We start from the raw sequence: 17,569 nt of genomic DNA on the forward strand, positions 1-17,569 counted from the left end.
TTCATGGATGAAGTATGATGGCTCAGATTTGTTTTAAAATTCTAGCAAACCGTTGTGAGAGGATACATAAAAACAGATGCAAAAGATTGGTAAAAGGTTGATAATTGTTAAAGTCAGGTGATGGGTACATGGGAGTTCATTTTACTGTTCTACTTTTGCATATTTTAAAAATTCTTATAAGAAAAGATTTAAAAGGAGGCATAGAAGTGAAATATATGCTAACATACCTGGTGCATTGTGATATGTTATCTGTACAAAGTTTTGGGAGTTCATATGAAATATAAACCTGCACTAAAATAAAGCCTAACCCTTTGTGTCCATGCAAAATAGATCTTGTTTCTTTTCAGAAAAAATTTATATATTCAGTTATTAATTATCTTTACATCTTGCTTACAGATGATTCTGGGCCACCTCCTTCTACTGTTATCAACCAAAACGAAACTTTTGCCAAAGTCGTTTTTAAACCTACTGTGGTCCAACAAGCCAAGATTGCCCAGAATGGCATTTTGGGAGATTTCATCATTAGATATGATGTTAATAGGGAACAGAGCATTGGGGACATCCAGGTAATGGGTTCGTTGTTGCTGTTTCATGTTAGTTGCTTGATACTTTTAGTTACACCCAGAACTAGGGATTTCAATACTTACCTAAGGGAGAGAGAACTACCAATTCTTAGGAAATCTGTTTTAACCCCAAATATGTCCCCAAGAAGACCAGCAGTGTTCCCTTGCTGGAGGCTGGGGTTATCTGTTTCCTGCTTCAATAATCTGGAGGCAAATGAAACCTATAATCTAATTTTCCCTGTGGTGTTTTAGATGAAGTTAGAACTTAGTTCGTCTTTAATTTTAATTTAGAGAGACTGGCCCATGGCTGATTTTTCTTAGGTTATATTGCTCCAAAGACAGGGCGGGAATATCAAAATGTATTAATGTGCATCCAGAATGTAAGCGGTCTTTATGTCTTAACATGAAAGGTGGTTAGGAAAAACCAGATAATGAAGGGAGCAGGATTCTCAAGTGACAAGGGTCAAGAAGGGATGGATAATTTAAATTGATTTAGTCAGGGTAGTCGATATACTTTTAAGGAATGACTTTATCTTTATACAGATTAAACTAGCAATTAGTCAAAGATGTCACAAAGAAAGAAAACTACAGGCCAATATCACTGATGAACATAGATGCAAAAATCCTCAACAGAATACTAGCAAACAGAATCCAACAGCACATTAAAAGGATCATACACCATGATCAAGTGGGGTTTATCCCAGGAATTCAAGGATTCTTCAATATATGCAAATCAATCAATCTGATACACCATATTAACCAACTGAAGGATAAAAACCATATGATCATCTCAATAGATGCAGAAAAAGCTTTTGGCAAAATTCAATACCCATTTATGATAAAAACCCTCCAGAAAGTAGGCATAGAGGGAACTTACCTCAACATAATAAAGGCCATATATGACAAATCCACAGCCACCATCGTTCTCTATGGTGAAAAACTGAAACCATTTCCTCTAAGATCAGGAACAAGACAAGGTTGTCCACTCTCACCACTATTATTCAACATAGTTTTGGAAGTTCTAGCCACAGCAATCAGAGAAGAAAAAGAAATAAAAGGAATCCAAATCGGAAAAGAAGAAGTAAAGCTGTCACTGTTTACAGATGGCATGATAGTATACATAGAGAATCCTAAAGATGCTACCAGAAAACTACTAGAGCTAATCCATGAATTTGGTCAAGTAGCAGGATACAAAATTAATGCACAGAAATCTCCTGCATTCCTATACACTAATGATGAAAAATCTGAAAGAGAAATTAAGGAAACACTCCCATTTACCATTGCAACAAAAAGAATAAAATACCTAGGAATAAACCTACCTAGGGAAACAAAAGACCTGTATGCAGAAAACTATAAGACACTGATGAAACAAATTAAAAGATGATACCAACAGATGGAGAGCTATATACCATGTTCTTGGATTGGAAGAATCAACATTATGAAAATGACTATACTACCCAAAGCAATCTACAGATTCAGTGCAATCCCTATAAAACTACCAATGGCATTTTTCACAGAACTAGAACAAAAATGGCACAATTTGTATGGAAACACAAAAGACCCCGAATAGCCAAAGCAATCTTGAGAAAGAAAAATGGAGCTGGAGGAATCAGGCTCCCTGATTTCAGACTATACTACAAACCCAGAGTAATCAAGATAGTATGGTACTGGCACAAAAACAGAAATATAGATCAATGGAACAGGATAGAAAGCCCAGAGATAAACCCACACACGTATGGTCACCTTATCTTTGATAAAGGAGGCAAGAAAATACAACAGAGAAAAGACAGCCTCTTTAATAAGTGGTGCTGGGAAAACTGGACAGCTACATGTAAAAGAATGAAGTTAGATCACTCCCTAACCCCATACACAAAAATAAACAAAATGGATTAAAGACCTAAATGTAAGGCCAGACACTATAAAACTCTTAGAGGAAAACATAGGCAGAGCACTCTACGACATAAATCACAGCAGATCCTTTGTGACCCACCTCCTGGAGAAATGGAAATAAAAACAAAAATAAACAAATGGGACCTAATGAAACTTAAAATCTTTTGCACAGCAAAGGAAACCATAAACAAGACGAAAAGACAACCCTCAGAATGGGAGAAAATATTTGCAAATGAAGCAACTGACAAAGGATTCATCTTCAAAATTTATAAGCTCATGCAGCTCAATATCAAAAAAAACAAACACTCCAATCCAAAAATGGACAGAAGACCTAAATAGACATTCCTCCAAAGAAGATATGCAGATTGCCAACAAACACATGAAAGGATGCTCAACATCACTAATCATTAGAGAAATGCAAATCAAAACTACAGTGAGGTATCACCTCACACCAGTCAGAATGGCCATCATCAAAAAATCTACAAACAACAAATGCTGGAGAGGGTGTGGAGAAAAGGGAACCCTCTTGCACTGTTGGTGGGAATGTAAATTGATACAGCCACTATGTAGAACAGTATGGAGGTTCCTTAAAAAATTAAAAATAGAACTACCATAAGACCCAGCAATCCCACTACTGGGCATACACCCTGAGAAAACGATAATTCAAAAAGACTCATGTACCACAATGTTCATTGCAGCTCTATTTGCAATAGCCAGGACATGGAAGCAACCTAAGTGTCCATCGACAGATGAATGGATAAAGAAGATGTGGCACATATATACGATGGAATATTACTCAGCCATAACAAGAAACAAAATTGAGTTATTTGTAGTGAGGTGGATGGACCTAGAGTCTGTCCTACAGAGTGAAGTAAGTCAGAAAGAGAAAAACAAATACCATATGCTAACACATATATATGGAATCTAAAAAAAAAAAAGGTTCTGAAGAACCTAGGGACAGGACAGGAATAAAGACGCAGACGTAGAGAATGGACTTGAGGACACAGGGAGTGGGAAGGGTAAGCTGGGACGAAGTGAGAGAGTGGCATGGACATATATACACAACCAAATGTAAAATAGATAGCTAGTGGGAAGCAGCTGCATAGCACAGGGAGATCAGCTCGGTACTTTGTGACCACCTAGAGGGGTGAGATAGGGAGGGTGGGAGGGAGATGCAAGGGGGAGGAGATATGGGGATATATGTATATGTATAGCTGATTCACTTTGTTATAAAGCAGAAACTAACACACCATTGTAAAGCAATTATACTCCAATAAAGATGTTAAAATAAATAAACAAACAAACAAATTAATTAATTTGCAATTAGTTGGAGGAATCAGGACCATGGATACTTTTGCTCTGGGTATGGAATCTGGCCCTAGACTCTGTTTCATGCTACCTTTGACTTTTATTAGAGATCCCATAAACTGTCCATTTTGGTTTGTTTTCCTACCTAATCTGGGTACTACCATTTTTACTTTCTTTTCCCTCCACCAGGTTCTAAATGGCTATTTTGTGCACTACTTTGCCCCCAAAGACCTTCCTCCTTTACCCAAGAATGTGGTGTTTGTGCTTGACAGCAGCGCCTCCATGGTGGGAACCAAACTGCGGCAGGTAAGTGAGTGCTTCCTGCCCATTTTTTCCTCTCTCACATTTGCCTGGGACAGTGATGTTCTCAGTGAATAGAATTCAACTGATGACAAATGTCTGCTTTACCATTCAGCTGTTCCTGCCTGTGGGGAACCTTCCTGAACTGATTCAGTTAAGCCATGGACATAAATTATCATTTCAGCCTGGGGGTTTTAGGAGAGCAGAGGGCTGTAGAAACACCTTGAAATAAAGGGGACTGGCAGGGTAGATAATGTGAGTGAGACGGGAATACAACGAGAAGGCCATGCAGCAGCACCATCGTTGATGGAATAATTCCTTTCAGTAGTGATGTCCTTTGAGAACAATGGAATAAAATCATTGGCAGCCCCCTTGGCCTGTGGTTAGAACCAAGGACTTGTATCTCAGTAATTCAGGACTAATATTCTCACAGTATTTAGGATGAATCTTAGAATTCCAGGGATGGGGGGACATTAAGGGGACCTGTAGTCTGTGCTGAAAAATTAAATTATCCCCAAAATACAACTATTTACATTTTTTCACAAACCGTAGGAAAAGGCTATTCCTTATCCTACTCTTGTATCATAAATATCAGAAATTTGCATTTATAATATATTTCCAACTCACATAGTGGAAAACAGAACTTTTTCTGTACTGGTTGCCAGACCAACGAATATCTCTACGTTCAACAAAGAATTAGGTCTCTTAGGTTTCTTTCTTAATTCATTATCTGTTTTTAGCAATTATTGATAAATATGTGGTCTAATGAGTAAAATAGTATCTGAAACCTCTTAGGAACCCTCTGTCCCCCCCTGTTTCCACCCCTAGGTGCCCCTCCACATAGAATTGAACCTGATCTTAGCTGATAAATTATTGCAAACATTTTCTGTTATTACTCTGTAGTTACTTTCACCATTTATATTTTTAAAAAGATGCAGTATTATATGTATATATAGGCCTCACCATGCGGCTTGTGGGATCTTAGTTCCCCGACCAGGGATTGAACCCAGACCCCTGGCATTGGAAGTGTGGCATCCTAACCACTGGACTGCCAGGGAATTCCCAGTATAATATATTGATCTTTTCTCCATGATGTCTCATTTCCCCCCACCCCCAAATAGTGAAAAATATATTCCAAAATGTGATACAAGGATTTGTTTTAGCTCTTTTCTTTTGGAGGATAGACAAATATAATTTCTAACTTGTATAAGGGGAAGATAACCTCTCCTGTAAGCCAGATCTTCCTGGTTCTTCTGCATCACATTCTTGTATAGTCAGCCTGCCGACTCCTTCCTTTCTAATACTTTTTCTTCATTCAGCATCTCTGACCTTCCATCTGGGATTCCTTTTTTTTTTTGCACCTGAAGAACGTTCACTGGTGTCTTTTTAATGGTGGGTCTGCTCGTACAGACTTCTCAGTTTTTGCTTGTCTGAAATGATTTTTTTCCCTCTCCCTCTTTAAGGATATTATTACTGGGGATAACAATTCTAGTTTGGCAATGATTTTCTTTCAGCCCATTGAAGGTATATTCCATTGTCGCCTGGGTTCCATTGTTGCTGTTGAAAAGTCAATAATAATTTAAACTGTCGTTCCTCTAAAGGTAATCTTTTATGGTCAACTGTTTTTAAGATTTTCCTCTTCATCTTTAGTTCTCTGTAGTTTTAAAATGATGGTTCTAGGTGTGGATTTCTTCTTATTTTTTTCTCCCTGAAGTTCGTAAGGCTTCATGAATTTGGGGATTCATGGGAAAGGCCTCAGCTGTCATCCATGAAATTGCTTCAACTCACTTTTCCTCCTGGGATTCCAATGTTAGATTTTTTTCTCCATATTCTCTGTGTTTCCCATGATGTCTTCTGTATATTCCAAATTTTGCCTTTCCATGCTTCATTCCAAACCTGTCTTCCAGTTCACAAATTCTCCCTTCAGGTCTGATCTGCTGTTAAACTCACCCATTGAGTTATTTCAGGTATTGTGTTTTTTAGTTCTAGAATTTCCATTTGGTTCTTTTTCAGAGTTGCTCTCTCACTTTTCAGAATGTTATGTACTAAGTTTTAAATATTTTTTTTTATTTTCTCAAGCACAATACACATAGCAATTTAAAGTCCATATCTGATAATTACAAACTCTAGAGCCACTTAGGAGCTGTTTTGATTGTCACTCATCTTTTCTCCAGTGTGACTGGTTATCTTCAATTGTGTGATGGAAATTATATTAAAAATGTTTTGTAGAAATAGTTTGAGGCCTAGGATCAGGATCTATTCCTCTAGAGAGTTTTGAGTTATTTCTATCAGGTTCCTGGGGGAATAACAATCTGGGATCATTTTAGTCCATTTTCAGGGCTTGAGATTTTTCTGGGCAGACCAGATGGCTCAGAGCTGGATTGCAGTCCTTTCAAAAACTGGTTTATTTCTATCCTTGGTGGTCTCTGGACATCAACTCTTGGATTCTTAAGCTAAAAAGTGATCCCAGATGCTGAGTCCACCTCTTTAAATTTTCATCTTCTCCCAGGTATTTTTCTCACTATTTTATTAACTCTTTGATACTTTCAAGATTTAAAAATATATACATTTTGTTTAACTTTTCAGTTGTTCTTAGTGGGAAGGTTGAGTACAAATTGCGTGTAGGTTTTACTTATGGGCATCATTTTCCAAAGTTTTATTCACATATAAATGAAGCATTCTTTTGTTGTGGTTGATTATTTATTGATGTTTCAGAGGCCTTATAACCTTTCCATATTTACTAAGTACTCTGTAAAGTTCTTTGCTTTATGTACTCCAGGTTCTTAAATACCATTTGTTTGCTAAGTTGTTTTTGTGCCTTTGGTGGATAATATCAATAGATGTTGACAGAAGGATAATCATGGCTTCTTTTGAGACCACTGTTGGCCACAGAATACAGTGTTAGTTAGCCCTTGTATCTGATCCAGTATAATAATTCCCATTTGGAATTCCAGTCAGTTAACAGCTACAGAGTAGATGCCATGTGCTACATTTCCTTGTGTATCTCATTAAATTCCTATGCACCTATTGCACTTCAGATTTTCTGGGTTTTTTTTTTCTCTTTTCTTTAAGACAACAAGCTTCGTGAGGGCAGGTTTTGGGTTTCCTCTGTAGAAAACATCATTTGATGAAGATATTGATGATTAAAGTTGCTGCAACCAATCTGAATTCATCAAATATTTTATATTTTGACATTTTTACTTACCATCATATTTTAAATTATCCAATGGTTTTAAATATTCTTTCAAAACCTGATTTTAATGGCCACAGAGTAGAACTATTCAACAGAAACTTCTGTGAGAATGGGGATGTTTGGCACCACTGCTATCCAGTATGGTATCCACTTGTCACATGTGGCTATTGAGCATTTGAGCAACTGAGGAGCTGAATATTTAATTTTATTTAATTTTAATACATTTAAATTTAAATACCACATGTGGCTGGTGGTTACCATATTGGACAGTGCAGCTAAAGAATATTTACTCCAGCACCCTGAGAGACTTTGAAGTTATTTCCATTTTTTGCTAGTCTTCAGTAGAAATCCTTGGTGGCTGTATGCCTGATCATTTTCTTTAGTTACATTTTTTAGAAGTAGGGCAAGGAACACCAACCCATTTGTGGGTGTTGATTCATATTGCAAAAACATTTTTCCAGAAAGACTGTACCAATTTATAACATTTAAACCTGTTACCAGACTAAGAATTCTAAATAAATTAAGCAGTTAAAAGTAATCAGTGAACCACATGTCAAAATATGTAAGAAAATATAGGTGCATATTTAACTACTTTTGAAGTAAGAAAAGACTTTCTAAACTTAAAAGCAATGAAAGTAATTACAAAGGAAGAAAATCAATAACTTCAGCTATATAAAAATTTCAAACTTTTATTTGAAATAAAAAGGGAACAAAAGACTGGGGAAAACTTTGCAGCAACAAGAGGTTTATCTTTAATATATAAAGTGCTATATGAAGAGGAAAGGAGTTTATCTTTAATATATAAAGAGCTACTCCAGATCAATGAAATTAATCCTGTATAAGAAAATGGGCAAAGGATGTGAAACAATTTACAGAGAAGAAATAAGAAGATTCAATAAGATTATGAAAAAGAGTCAATTGTACTAGTAACTAAAGAAATGTAAGTTTAAAGAAATACGATTTTCATCTTCATAATGTAAATTACTTATAATGACAAGTTTCTATTGTATGCATTTGTAGAACTCAACAAAAGTATAATATTTAAATGATTTCCTAATAAATATTAAGAAATACCACAATGCTAAAATGCATGATCAGTTCTACTGCATGGTCACAAGGCCATTCATCACCCAAAAGCTACAGCAGCTTGAAAGGCTCACATCTTCAGGAGCCTGAGTCACTTCAGGATTTAACCTCAAGCCCAGTCCATTCCAGTGCACATGGGTCTTCTCCCACTTCTTATGGGAGAACTATCAATAACCTCATATCAATTAACGCCCAGAAAGATAAATCCAGCCCCAAATTGTGCAGACAAAATCAATGAACTGAACCAGGGGCTCCTAGACTTACCTTTAATGATAACATAATTCAGGCACTTCTTAAAAATGGAGCATGAAGCATTTTCAATATGCTAAGGCAATTACATGAATTATTTAATTAATGAGTATTTAATCTTTATAACGATTTGGTTGTCATCCCCATTTCACTGATGGAGAAACTGAGGCTTTGCAAAGGTAGATAACACAGCTAGTAAATGGCAGGGCCAGGCTTCAAAGCCAGGTCTGACCCTGAAGTCCATAAATCAAACCAAGATGCTGTGAGGTCTCAGTGAAAGTAACGGGGTGATGAGACAGCATTCCCATGTGCAGTGATAGATGTGCAGATGGCAACAAGGTCAATGCCTTTACATTTCAAGACTCAGTTGAGAAGGCTGCACGTAGAGGGAGGGATTTCCTTACCAAGTGCAGTGTAATGATAGATGTCACTCTGTTTGTTATTCTCCCCTCTTCCTTCATTCCTGGATAGGGAATCCCATTCCTTGCAAGGCACTGAATGTCTGGCATGCACTCTGCTGGCTTCTGAGCCGCAGTGTGGCCGCTTTCCAGGAGAACCACCCTAGAGCAGCCAAACACATGTCAGAAGCCTCCAGGCAATTTCTAAAGCCCGTGGCTGCCTTGAGTGGTTTTGAAAATCGCTGACTGTTTTAGCAGCTCTCAGCTTCTTGAAGGCCACAGCCCTGAGTGAACAGCTTAGCTGGCTCTTTGTAGAGTCTGGTACACAGTATTGTGTCCCCTGGTGAAGAGGAAGATTACCCCCAAGCACAGGGCTTTGGTGATATGTCAGCAGGCGTGGCAACATCAGCCATGTGTCACGGGTCCACTCGAATGCTGTGAAGAATCATGCATTCACTCTTATCCTGGATGTTCTTGGCTCCCGCATCTTTGAAGGGCCCGAGATACTTCACTGTATTTATCACAATGTTGGGCATATAGTTGGTATTGAGTAAGTACTTAAACAATTGATCTATAAGGAATTGTAAAGGTCATTTCACCTTAAAATGTATTCTTAGTCAAGGGTCTATCAGTACCTGGGGAGTGCCCAAAACTGTGTGCATTTGGCATTTTCTGGTTCTGGTCCTCACATCCTGGTAGGAATGTGAGCCTGGATGCCGGGACTTAACCTGCCTGGGGGCAGCTTCAGCATCTCCTGCAGGTGCCGGCTCAGGGCTCAGCTCTGTTTTCTCTCCACCTGATCTTGCTGAAAAATATATTGAGATGGCTCTGGTGTTGGGTCAGGCAAGATTTCTGCCTCCCAGCTTGAGTTCGTGAAACTTCCTAGTGAGACGGGGATCTGAAGAGGGACAAAAACCTTGAGGGGGTTAGACCTTTTTTATTCTGTCTGGTTCCCTGCTTAAAGGATTGGCACAAGCAAACATACGTGGGAACACTGAGGATAGTAGGTGTCTATTAGATACAGTTTTCTTTGACAAGGGTCTACATGTTCTTCTCTTTCTTTCCCCTAATCTATATAATTAGATCTACTATTTTGCCCTCATATTAAGGAGCTTGGCTAAGGGACCCGCTTTGGCGACCAAACAGTGGCTAATATATGAGTTAACAGATGTCTTTCATGCTATAACTTTCTGCAGACTTGCTCCCATAATCGGAGCCATTCTCTGCCAATCCTAGACTCCCATGTGGCTTTGGGAGGTTGTCTCCCTTTCTCTGTTTAATTTAGTCAACAGTTTTAGAGGGCAAAGAACAAGCGCAGTGTTGCTCATCTGTAATTGCCAAACTAAAACGAGGGGAAATGTGAGCTTGTGAATTGGAGAACTCGCATCTGAATTTCATTCGTGCTTCCTTCACTGGCTTACTTCATGCTCCAGAACCTCACTTTCTTCTTCTCTGTGCAAAATTGGGCCTCCATGTGCTATTTGGACATTTTATGTGTAACCTTATAGGCAAATGGTCTGTAAGCTCCACGGGTTTGGGAACCACCTTGGTTTTGATCATTAGAGTACACAGTCCCAGCTCCTAGCACGGTACCTGGCATGTAGCAGGGTAGTGATTTTTGCTGAAAAACCCACCAGAGCATAAATTATTAAATGTAACTGGCATTTTTAAAGGCATAGTAGCTACAGCCCCTGAGTGACCAGCAGGTACCCAGCACACTAAGGGTTTTCCATACATTTGTTCATTTCATCTTCCAGCAATCCATCGAAACAGACATGGTTATCCCTATTTTGTAGATGAGAAGGTGAGGGACAGGAAGGGGATGTAAGTGCACTGAAATATACAAAGTTATATGTAGAAAAGTTTGGAGTCAAGCCCGGTCTACCCCACCGTGAAGCTCTTCCCCATAACATTCTTCACTGTATCATGAGGTGTAACTTCAGGCCAGCTCTCAGGCTTTCAGGCTCTACCTGTTCTTTTTTTTTTCCTGTTTTTTTTTTTCTTTTTTTTAATTCAAGTATAGTTGATGTACAATGTTGTGTTAGTTTCAGGTACAGCAAAGTGATTCAGATATAGATATTCTTTTTCAGATTCTTTTCCCTTATAACAGCAGTCCCCAGCCTTTTTGGCAACAGGGACTGGTTTCGTGGAAGACAGTTTTTCCGTGGACCAGGTTGGGGGGGTGAGGGGTATGGTTCAGGCGGTAACGCGAGCGATGGGGAGCGGCAGATGGAGCTTTGCCTGCTCGCCTGCCGCCACTCACCTCCTGCTGTGCCGCTGGCTCTTAACAGGAGACTCCCCACCCTATAAGGCAGGGGTCCCCAACCCCTGCCTTATAGGTTATTACAAAATATTGAGTATGGTTCCCTGTGCTAGACAGGAGGTCCCTGTTGGTTGTCTATTTCGTATACAATACCTATTCTTATGCCAAGTGAGGAGACCACGTGAATGCTGCCCACCTCAGGTGAGTGCACAGAGGTCGCCTGCCCTGAGAGGCTTCAACCAGCAGCGTGCTGTTGTGAGAAGTGAATGGCGCTGCTGCTCTGACACACAGAATTAACTATTAGCGTTTCCTTGTTTAGCTTTAAGCACACCTGGGGCGTGTGCAGGGGTGCCAGCCGCTTTCCCTCTTATGATTTGGATTGGACCGGCTGAGCACGAGGATGGAGACCACAGAGGTGCAGAGTGGGGAATCTCTGGGTACCATGAGGTCCAGTGGTGTCTGCTGGTGCATTCCTTTTAGCCGTTCTCTTCAGGAGCGTGTGAATCTGCCACAGTTAGAAAGGGAGGATGCTGGAAAGACGTCAAGAGGTGGAGAGAGTACCTTTTAAGTGGTGGGGATCAAAGGAGGGCAGTCTGAGTTTCGCCGAGCAGCCCGGAAGAATGCTGGACAGGGCCAGCCCAGCCCAGAAGGACCTCGGGGAGGTGATCTGGTTGGAGGAGAGAGCTCCCTGCACGCGTGAAGGAGCTCAGAAAGGAGGGATGCAAGCGTACAAAGGAGATCACGTCTAAGAAATCTGGAGTCTCCAGAGGTTGGCACCATGCAGCTGTCATGCAAATAAAAAATGGACAGTATAAGGTTTGGGTCCTCCTGCCTTACCTTTTCAGGCTGCCGGCCTTGTGGTTAGCCTCTGAAAGCATGACTCCAGTTAATAACAGAATGTCCAGTTTCCCTCTTTCCAGTTTTCTAGGACAGGGGTCAGCAAACTTTTTCTAAAAGTAACAGACCAGTGAATATCTTAAGCTTTACAGGCTGGATGGTCTCTGTCGTAATGACTGAACTCTGCTGTTGTAGCGCAAAGGCAGCTGTTGCAACGTGCAAAGAAATGGGCTTGTCATCTTCCCATAAAACTGTACTTATTAAAAAGAGGTAGCAGCCTGGATTCGGCCCCCAGGCCATGGTTGGCTGACCCCTGATCTAGCGTGACGGCTAATGGTGTTGTCTAGGAATACTCTTTCAGTTGATGGCATTTATCCTCATCTCCTGAGCTGCCCTTGCCCAGACAGTGCCACTAACAGATGCATGTCTCAGAAATACATTGCAAAACAGAGGTCTGGGACTCAGGGCCGTGAACAGAAGGCAGTGGGGGAAATTGGTGTCTTTTGGCTCAGACTCAGAATATGAGGAAATAGATGATGGGCAGAGGGCAAAATATTTTTACCCTGGGCCACCAATGAAAACTTGAATTTTTTTTGTTTCAAAAAAAAAAAACTTGCTCTTCAACAAAGATCATATAGATAATTTTAAATAAATTGGAGGCACCCATTTAAAAAGTTTGTTGAGGCAGTTAAGATTGAGCTAAATGAGGTCATGTTTAAAAAGTTTTGAGGACCTCTGAATGAAGGTGCTATGTGGCTGTCGTAGGAAGGAAACATGAACAATACAGAGCTTCGAGTACTCTTGCATTATCTGTTCAGAGTGTGGGCCTTGTGGTCAGCATCTGAAAGCATGGTCTTTGCATAACCCAAAGCCTAGCTTCCCCTTCCTGGCATCCTGACCTTGCACTTACGTCTTTCCAGTGGAGATTGCGATCAGCAGACCTTCTCTGTAAGGGGCTAGATAGGAAACTTACGCTACAAGTAACAACGAGATAAATGCTATAAGTCAAAGAGGATTAAATGAGATAACAAATGTGGAATGATGATCAAGAGTGTCAGAAAGCATTGTTATTTCTGGATTGCATCCGCTTGGTTGGCTGATGGAAGCTGCAAAGGGGGTACAGTTCCTAAGACCTGCCCAGGTCTGGCATCACAGCCACCTCGTTCTCTTGCTTAGGACCCCACTCTCCCTCAGGATGGCATCTTGGGCTTTGACTCCAGGCTTCAGATTCTCCAAGAATGAAATACATGTGGATTATGAGCTATGGGAGAGGTACGAGGCATGGGGATACAAAGATAAATAAGACAGAGCCTTTTCTCCCAAGCGGTCCAGAGGAGAAGAAAAGTCATGTAGAAAATTGTATGCCAAGTGCTCCCTGTGATAGAGGTACATGGAGGGTCCAGTCACGGCACAATGGGGGTGCTGATCAGTTTCTTTGAGGGGTGGAGTAGGGGATAATGAATGCTTCGCAGGGGAGGGGATAGTTGAGTCTTTCAGAAGTTAATTCAAGGATGGGATGAGAAGGGAGAGGGAGAGAGAGATAACGTGCAAGAACACGGAGGCGAGAGGAAGAGTATATATAAGAAAAGCACCAGAGGAAGACAGACACTGTATGATATCACTTATACGTGGAATCTGAAAAATACAACAGACTAGTGAACATGGCAAAAAAGAAGCAGACTCACAGAGGTAGTGAACAAACTAGAGGTTACCAGTGGGGAAAGGGAAGGGAGGCGGGGCAAGATAGGGGTAGGGGAGTAAGAGGTACAAACTATTAGGTATGAAATAAGCTAAAAGGATGTATTGTATAACACAAATATAGCCAATATTTTATAATAACCATAAATGGAGGAAACCTTTAAAAACTGTGAATCACTTTATTGTACACCTGTAATTTATATGTTATACTTCAAGTATACTTCAATTAAAAAAAAAAAAGAAAAGCGTCCTATTTAAGTCACTTTAATGAAAGACCTTAGAATTCTGCTGGGGAAAAGAAATATAGATAATCAGGTGTTAATCAAATCCAACATGCCATGTATTCTAGATAGTGGAAAGAATTTGGTGGAAAGGAAAGGGCTTGAGGTACTTGACAAAAGATTAATGATGGAGGTGACCTAGGAGCTAGTCCTTGAAGATGGCAGGAAAGGACGGAGTGAATTCTTGGTTGGGGAAAAACATGAAGAAAGCTATGAGACAAGAGTGAATAAGTTATAGCCGTAAGGTTGTGGTAATATTTTGGATTAGATAACTTGAAAACCATTCTGATTGGAGAGGCAGGGATATTGTCACAAGTCCTCAGGTGCACAGCTGAGCAAGCAGAGGACACCACAGATCCTCAGCATGGAAGGGGCACCAAGGGGCAGAGTGGTGACAGAGGGACACCGCCACTCTCCCACCCTGCTGGAGGGTGACTCCACTTCCTCGATTTCCTTGTGTGTACGATCCTCATGTGCTGATGTGCTGTGTATACTTCTTTCATAACTGTTCCACTGTTTCTCACTGACTGTGGCTTTTTCACAGCCTCCCCACATCCTTCTGTTATGTTCTTGATGTTCGTCAGGGCACATTTCTGGGTATTTAAAGCGAGTAGCCTAGGTGGACCTATGCCAGGGACACAGAAATCATGAGAACTCATACCGAAGGGAAAGTTGGATGGGTCAAGGGGTGGTCAGAGAGTCAGACACCGCAAAAATCTGTAGACTGAAACGGGTAGGGCTCCAGAATCCAAGCATGCAGTTGGGCAATATAAACTTCAGAATCTAGACCTGGCACTGGGGACCAAGAACTCAATCCTCTTAGTCAGTAGGTGTGTCAGAACGTGGGTGAAGGACTCCATTTACAAAGATCTGTAAACTTAGGTGAACTTTTCTTGGTTAACATCCTCTTATCTACTTCCTGTTTGAGCAGGAAGCCATACCTGTGAATGAACACCTGGAGCCTATGACCACCTGGATAGAAGTGGTGAGGTTATATTCTTGGCCAGAGTAAGAGGGATGGGATCAGCCATGTGAGCCAATCGTGATAACTACTAACCTTCCATGTGAAGAGAAGTGAAAACTATTATCTCTTTTGAGTGTTGAGTTATTTCTACATCAAGCACGAGAAATAGATGTGCTTATTACTACATTGTAAAGAATCAAAGAAATGTTATTGGCAAAGAGCTTTTTAGAAAAATGTACCATGACATTGTTAGGTAAATACCTGATACATTTGTCAAAGCAAAGTCAAAACATTAGGTGATGGATTGTAATGTTATCCAGAGCGTTCATATGAGAGTTTGCTTCTCAAGTTAGAATAATGTTATCCAAACACAAAGACTCATGAAATATAGTTATGTTTATATTGCAAAAGATGCTCTAATATCTAAACCTATTCAGACTTTTTTTATTTAGCCAGAATTTAGTTGTTTACAACAATTCTCTTTTGGAACCAGTCCTGAAGTAATACTGGAATTCAGATCTGAACTTTTACTACAACAGTGCTTTTCTCTTGCTATGAAGGAACAACCATTTAACATTTTTACACAGACTGGGTAATCAGAACCAGAGTTATAACATAATTTAGCACAGTATTGCATTGAAAGAGCATTTGAAATTAGAATTCAAACAGTAAACGAAATTAAAATAGCTTAAAATAATGTATTTTTAAATACGGGAGCCTTATGATTTTGCTTAATTTTGAAAATATGCTCTTCATAATAGTGCAGACAATGTAGAGACCGAAGAAATAGTTTTCTCCATTTACTTCTAGGTGAAATTTCAAGTTAATAGTTAGCACTTACTAAACTGTTTTAAAATATTGGAAAATATGATGACTTTTTTTTTTCTTTTTTTTTAAAATAATTTTATTTATTGTTTTTGGCTGCATTGGGTCTTTGTTGCTGCGTGTGGGCTTTCTCTAGTTGTGGCGAGTGGGGGCTGCTGTTTGTTGCGATGTGCGGGCTTCTCATTGCAGTGGCTTCTCTTGTTGAGGAGCACGGGCTCTCGGCTCGCGGGCTCAGTAGTTGTGGCTCGTGGACTCTAGAGCGCAGGCTCAGTAGTTATGGCACATGGGCTTAGTTGCTCCATGGCATGTGGGATCTTCCCGGACCAGGGCACGAACCTGTGTCTCCTGCACTGGCAGGCGGCTTCTTAACCACTGCGCCACCAGGGAAGTCCAATATGATGACTTCTATCCCCAATTTTCCAATTATATAAAGAAAGCTTCTGAGTTTCTGCTCTTTCTCTAAAAGGAACACTTTGGCCAGGAGAAAAATAGTTTTAGTTTCTTTCAGCAAGATTCCTCATATTGGACAGAGACACCTTTTGATGGTTTATGTTTCTTTTATTACAGTTTAAAGTTTTTATTTTTAATACAAATTATATAATGTGTTCCATTTCAGGAGCTATTTACGGCAGAGAAGAGACAGGAGGGCACCAGCCTTTGTGTTATCGCTGTTTTCCTTTATGAGTTTACATAACCTCTTGAACTGTGCCTATACTGTCATCAGTGGGGTAACATTTTTAATATTTCAGGTTCTTCTCTGAAACCAATCTGTTGCTAGATTCCTTGTAAAGTGTAACAATGATATAGACACAAATATATGATGGAGAAATGGTCTTTCTCACTCAATTTATTGCCTTGCTCCTAAAATTAGGATTCTTTTTTAAAAAACCTAATTACTTGGTGGGTCAGTCTCGATACAATTTCAGAAAACTTCCCTTCAAATCATTGAAAGAGCTGTAGCATGTCCATGTAAGGTTGTGCTGCCTTTTGCAGAATCCGTGTGAAATGCCATGGTCTTGGAATAACTGCCGCTGAAGCATAATTGCTACCCAGGGACTGACAGCATCCAGCTGGCTTGTTGTGGCTGCTCTGGTCTTAGCCGTGACCTTGACTCCAGGGTGACGTGGGGTGGATGCCTGCAGAGGGCACAGAGAGAGGCCGGGATGGTGGGCGTCTCCGTCCTCCTCAGTGCCGGCTTAGACAGGTGGTTTGAGGTTGCAGGGAGCACCTAATGTTGCAAACTTTGATGGGATAACAGACTAGTTTTTATTTCTGTCTGTCCTTCCATTGGAAGGACTCCATGGCCAGTCCTGGGCACAGAGGGGTCCCCCTGCTGGCATCAGGAGGGACTGCAGCTCACAGGAGGATGAGTTGCACACACTTCCTTCTGGTCCCCACCCGTGTCCCTTATCTCCACCCACCTGGGAAGGGAGAAGGCCCACCTGTGCCCAGTTCCTATTTGGTGTATTCTACTCCCCAGTATTACCTCTCAGAAACTTAGGGCTGTTTTCAGGGTATGCATCTGCTGATGATGATTCTCTTTCATGGCTCAAGCAAGACTTTTAGAAGGTCTTAGATTTCTTTTGTTTTCGATGAGAAAAATCATAGATGCTTTTCTCTCGGGTTCATCCAGAAGGAGTGTGTGGACCCAGGAAAGAGAAAAGGTCAGCTCCTCGGTAGACATTTTAGAGCAAGGCAAGTGATAGGACTGCTT

At 40.4% G+C, this 17,569-nt stretch overlaps 1 protein-coding gene across 1 annotated transcript in view; it reads left to right on the top strand.

Annotated features, from left to right (window-relative positions):
• The window catches only part of ITIH5 (inter-alpha-trypsin inhibitor heavy chain 5), a 75,013-nt gene that overhangs the window by 37,218 nt on the left and 20,226 nt on the right, over positions 1 to 17,569 (top strand). Inside the window, exons 6-7 of the mRNA XM_059912114.1 lie at positions 397 to 566; positions 3,951 to 4,067. Coding sequence (XP_059768097.1) covers positions 397 to 566; positions 3,951 to 4,067 — 287 coding nt within the window. The remainder of the gene's footprint in view (positions 1 to 396; positions 567 to 3,950; positions 4,068 to 17,569) is intronic.

This window comes from Balaenoptera ricei, chromosome 2, assembly GCF_028023285.1.
Source record: "Balaenoptera ricei isolate mBalRic1 chromosome 2, mBalRic1.hap2, whole genome shotgun sequence".
In the NCBI taxonomy this organism is placed as follows: Eukaryota; Metazoa; Chordata; class Mammalia; order Artiodactyla; family Balaenopteridae; genus Balaenoptera; species Balaenoptera ricei.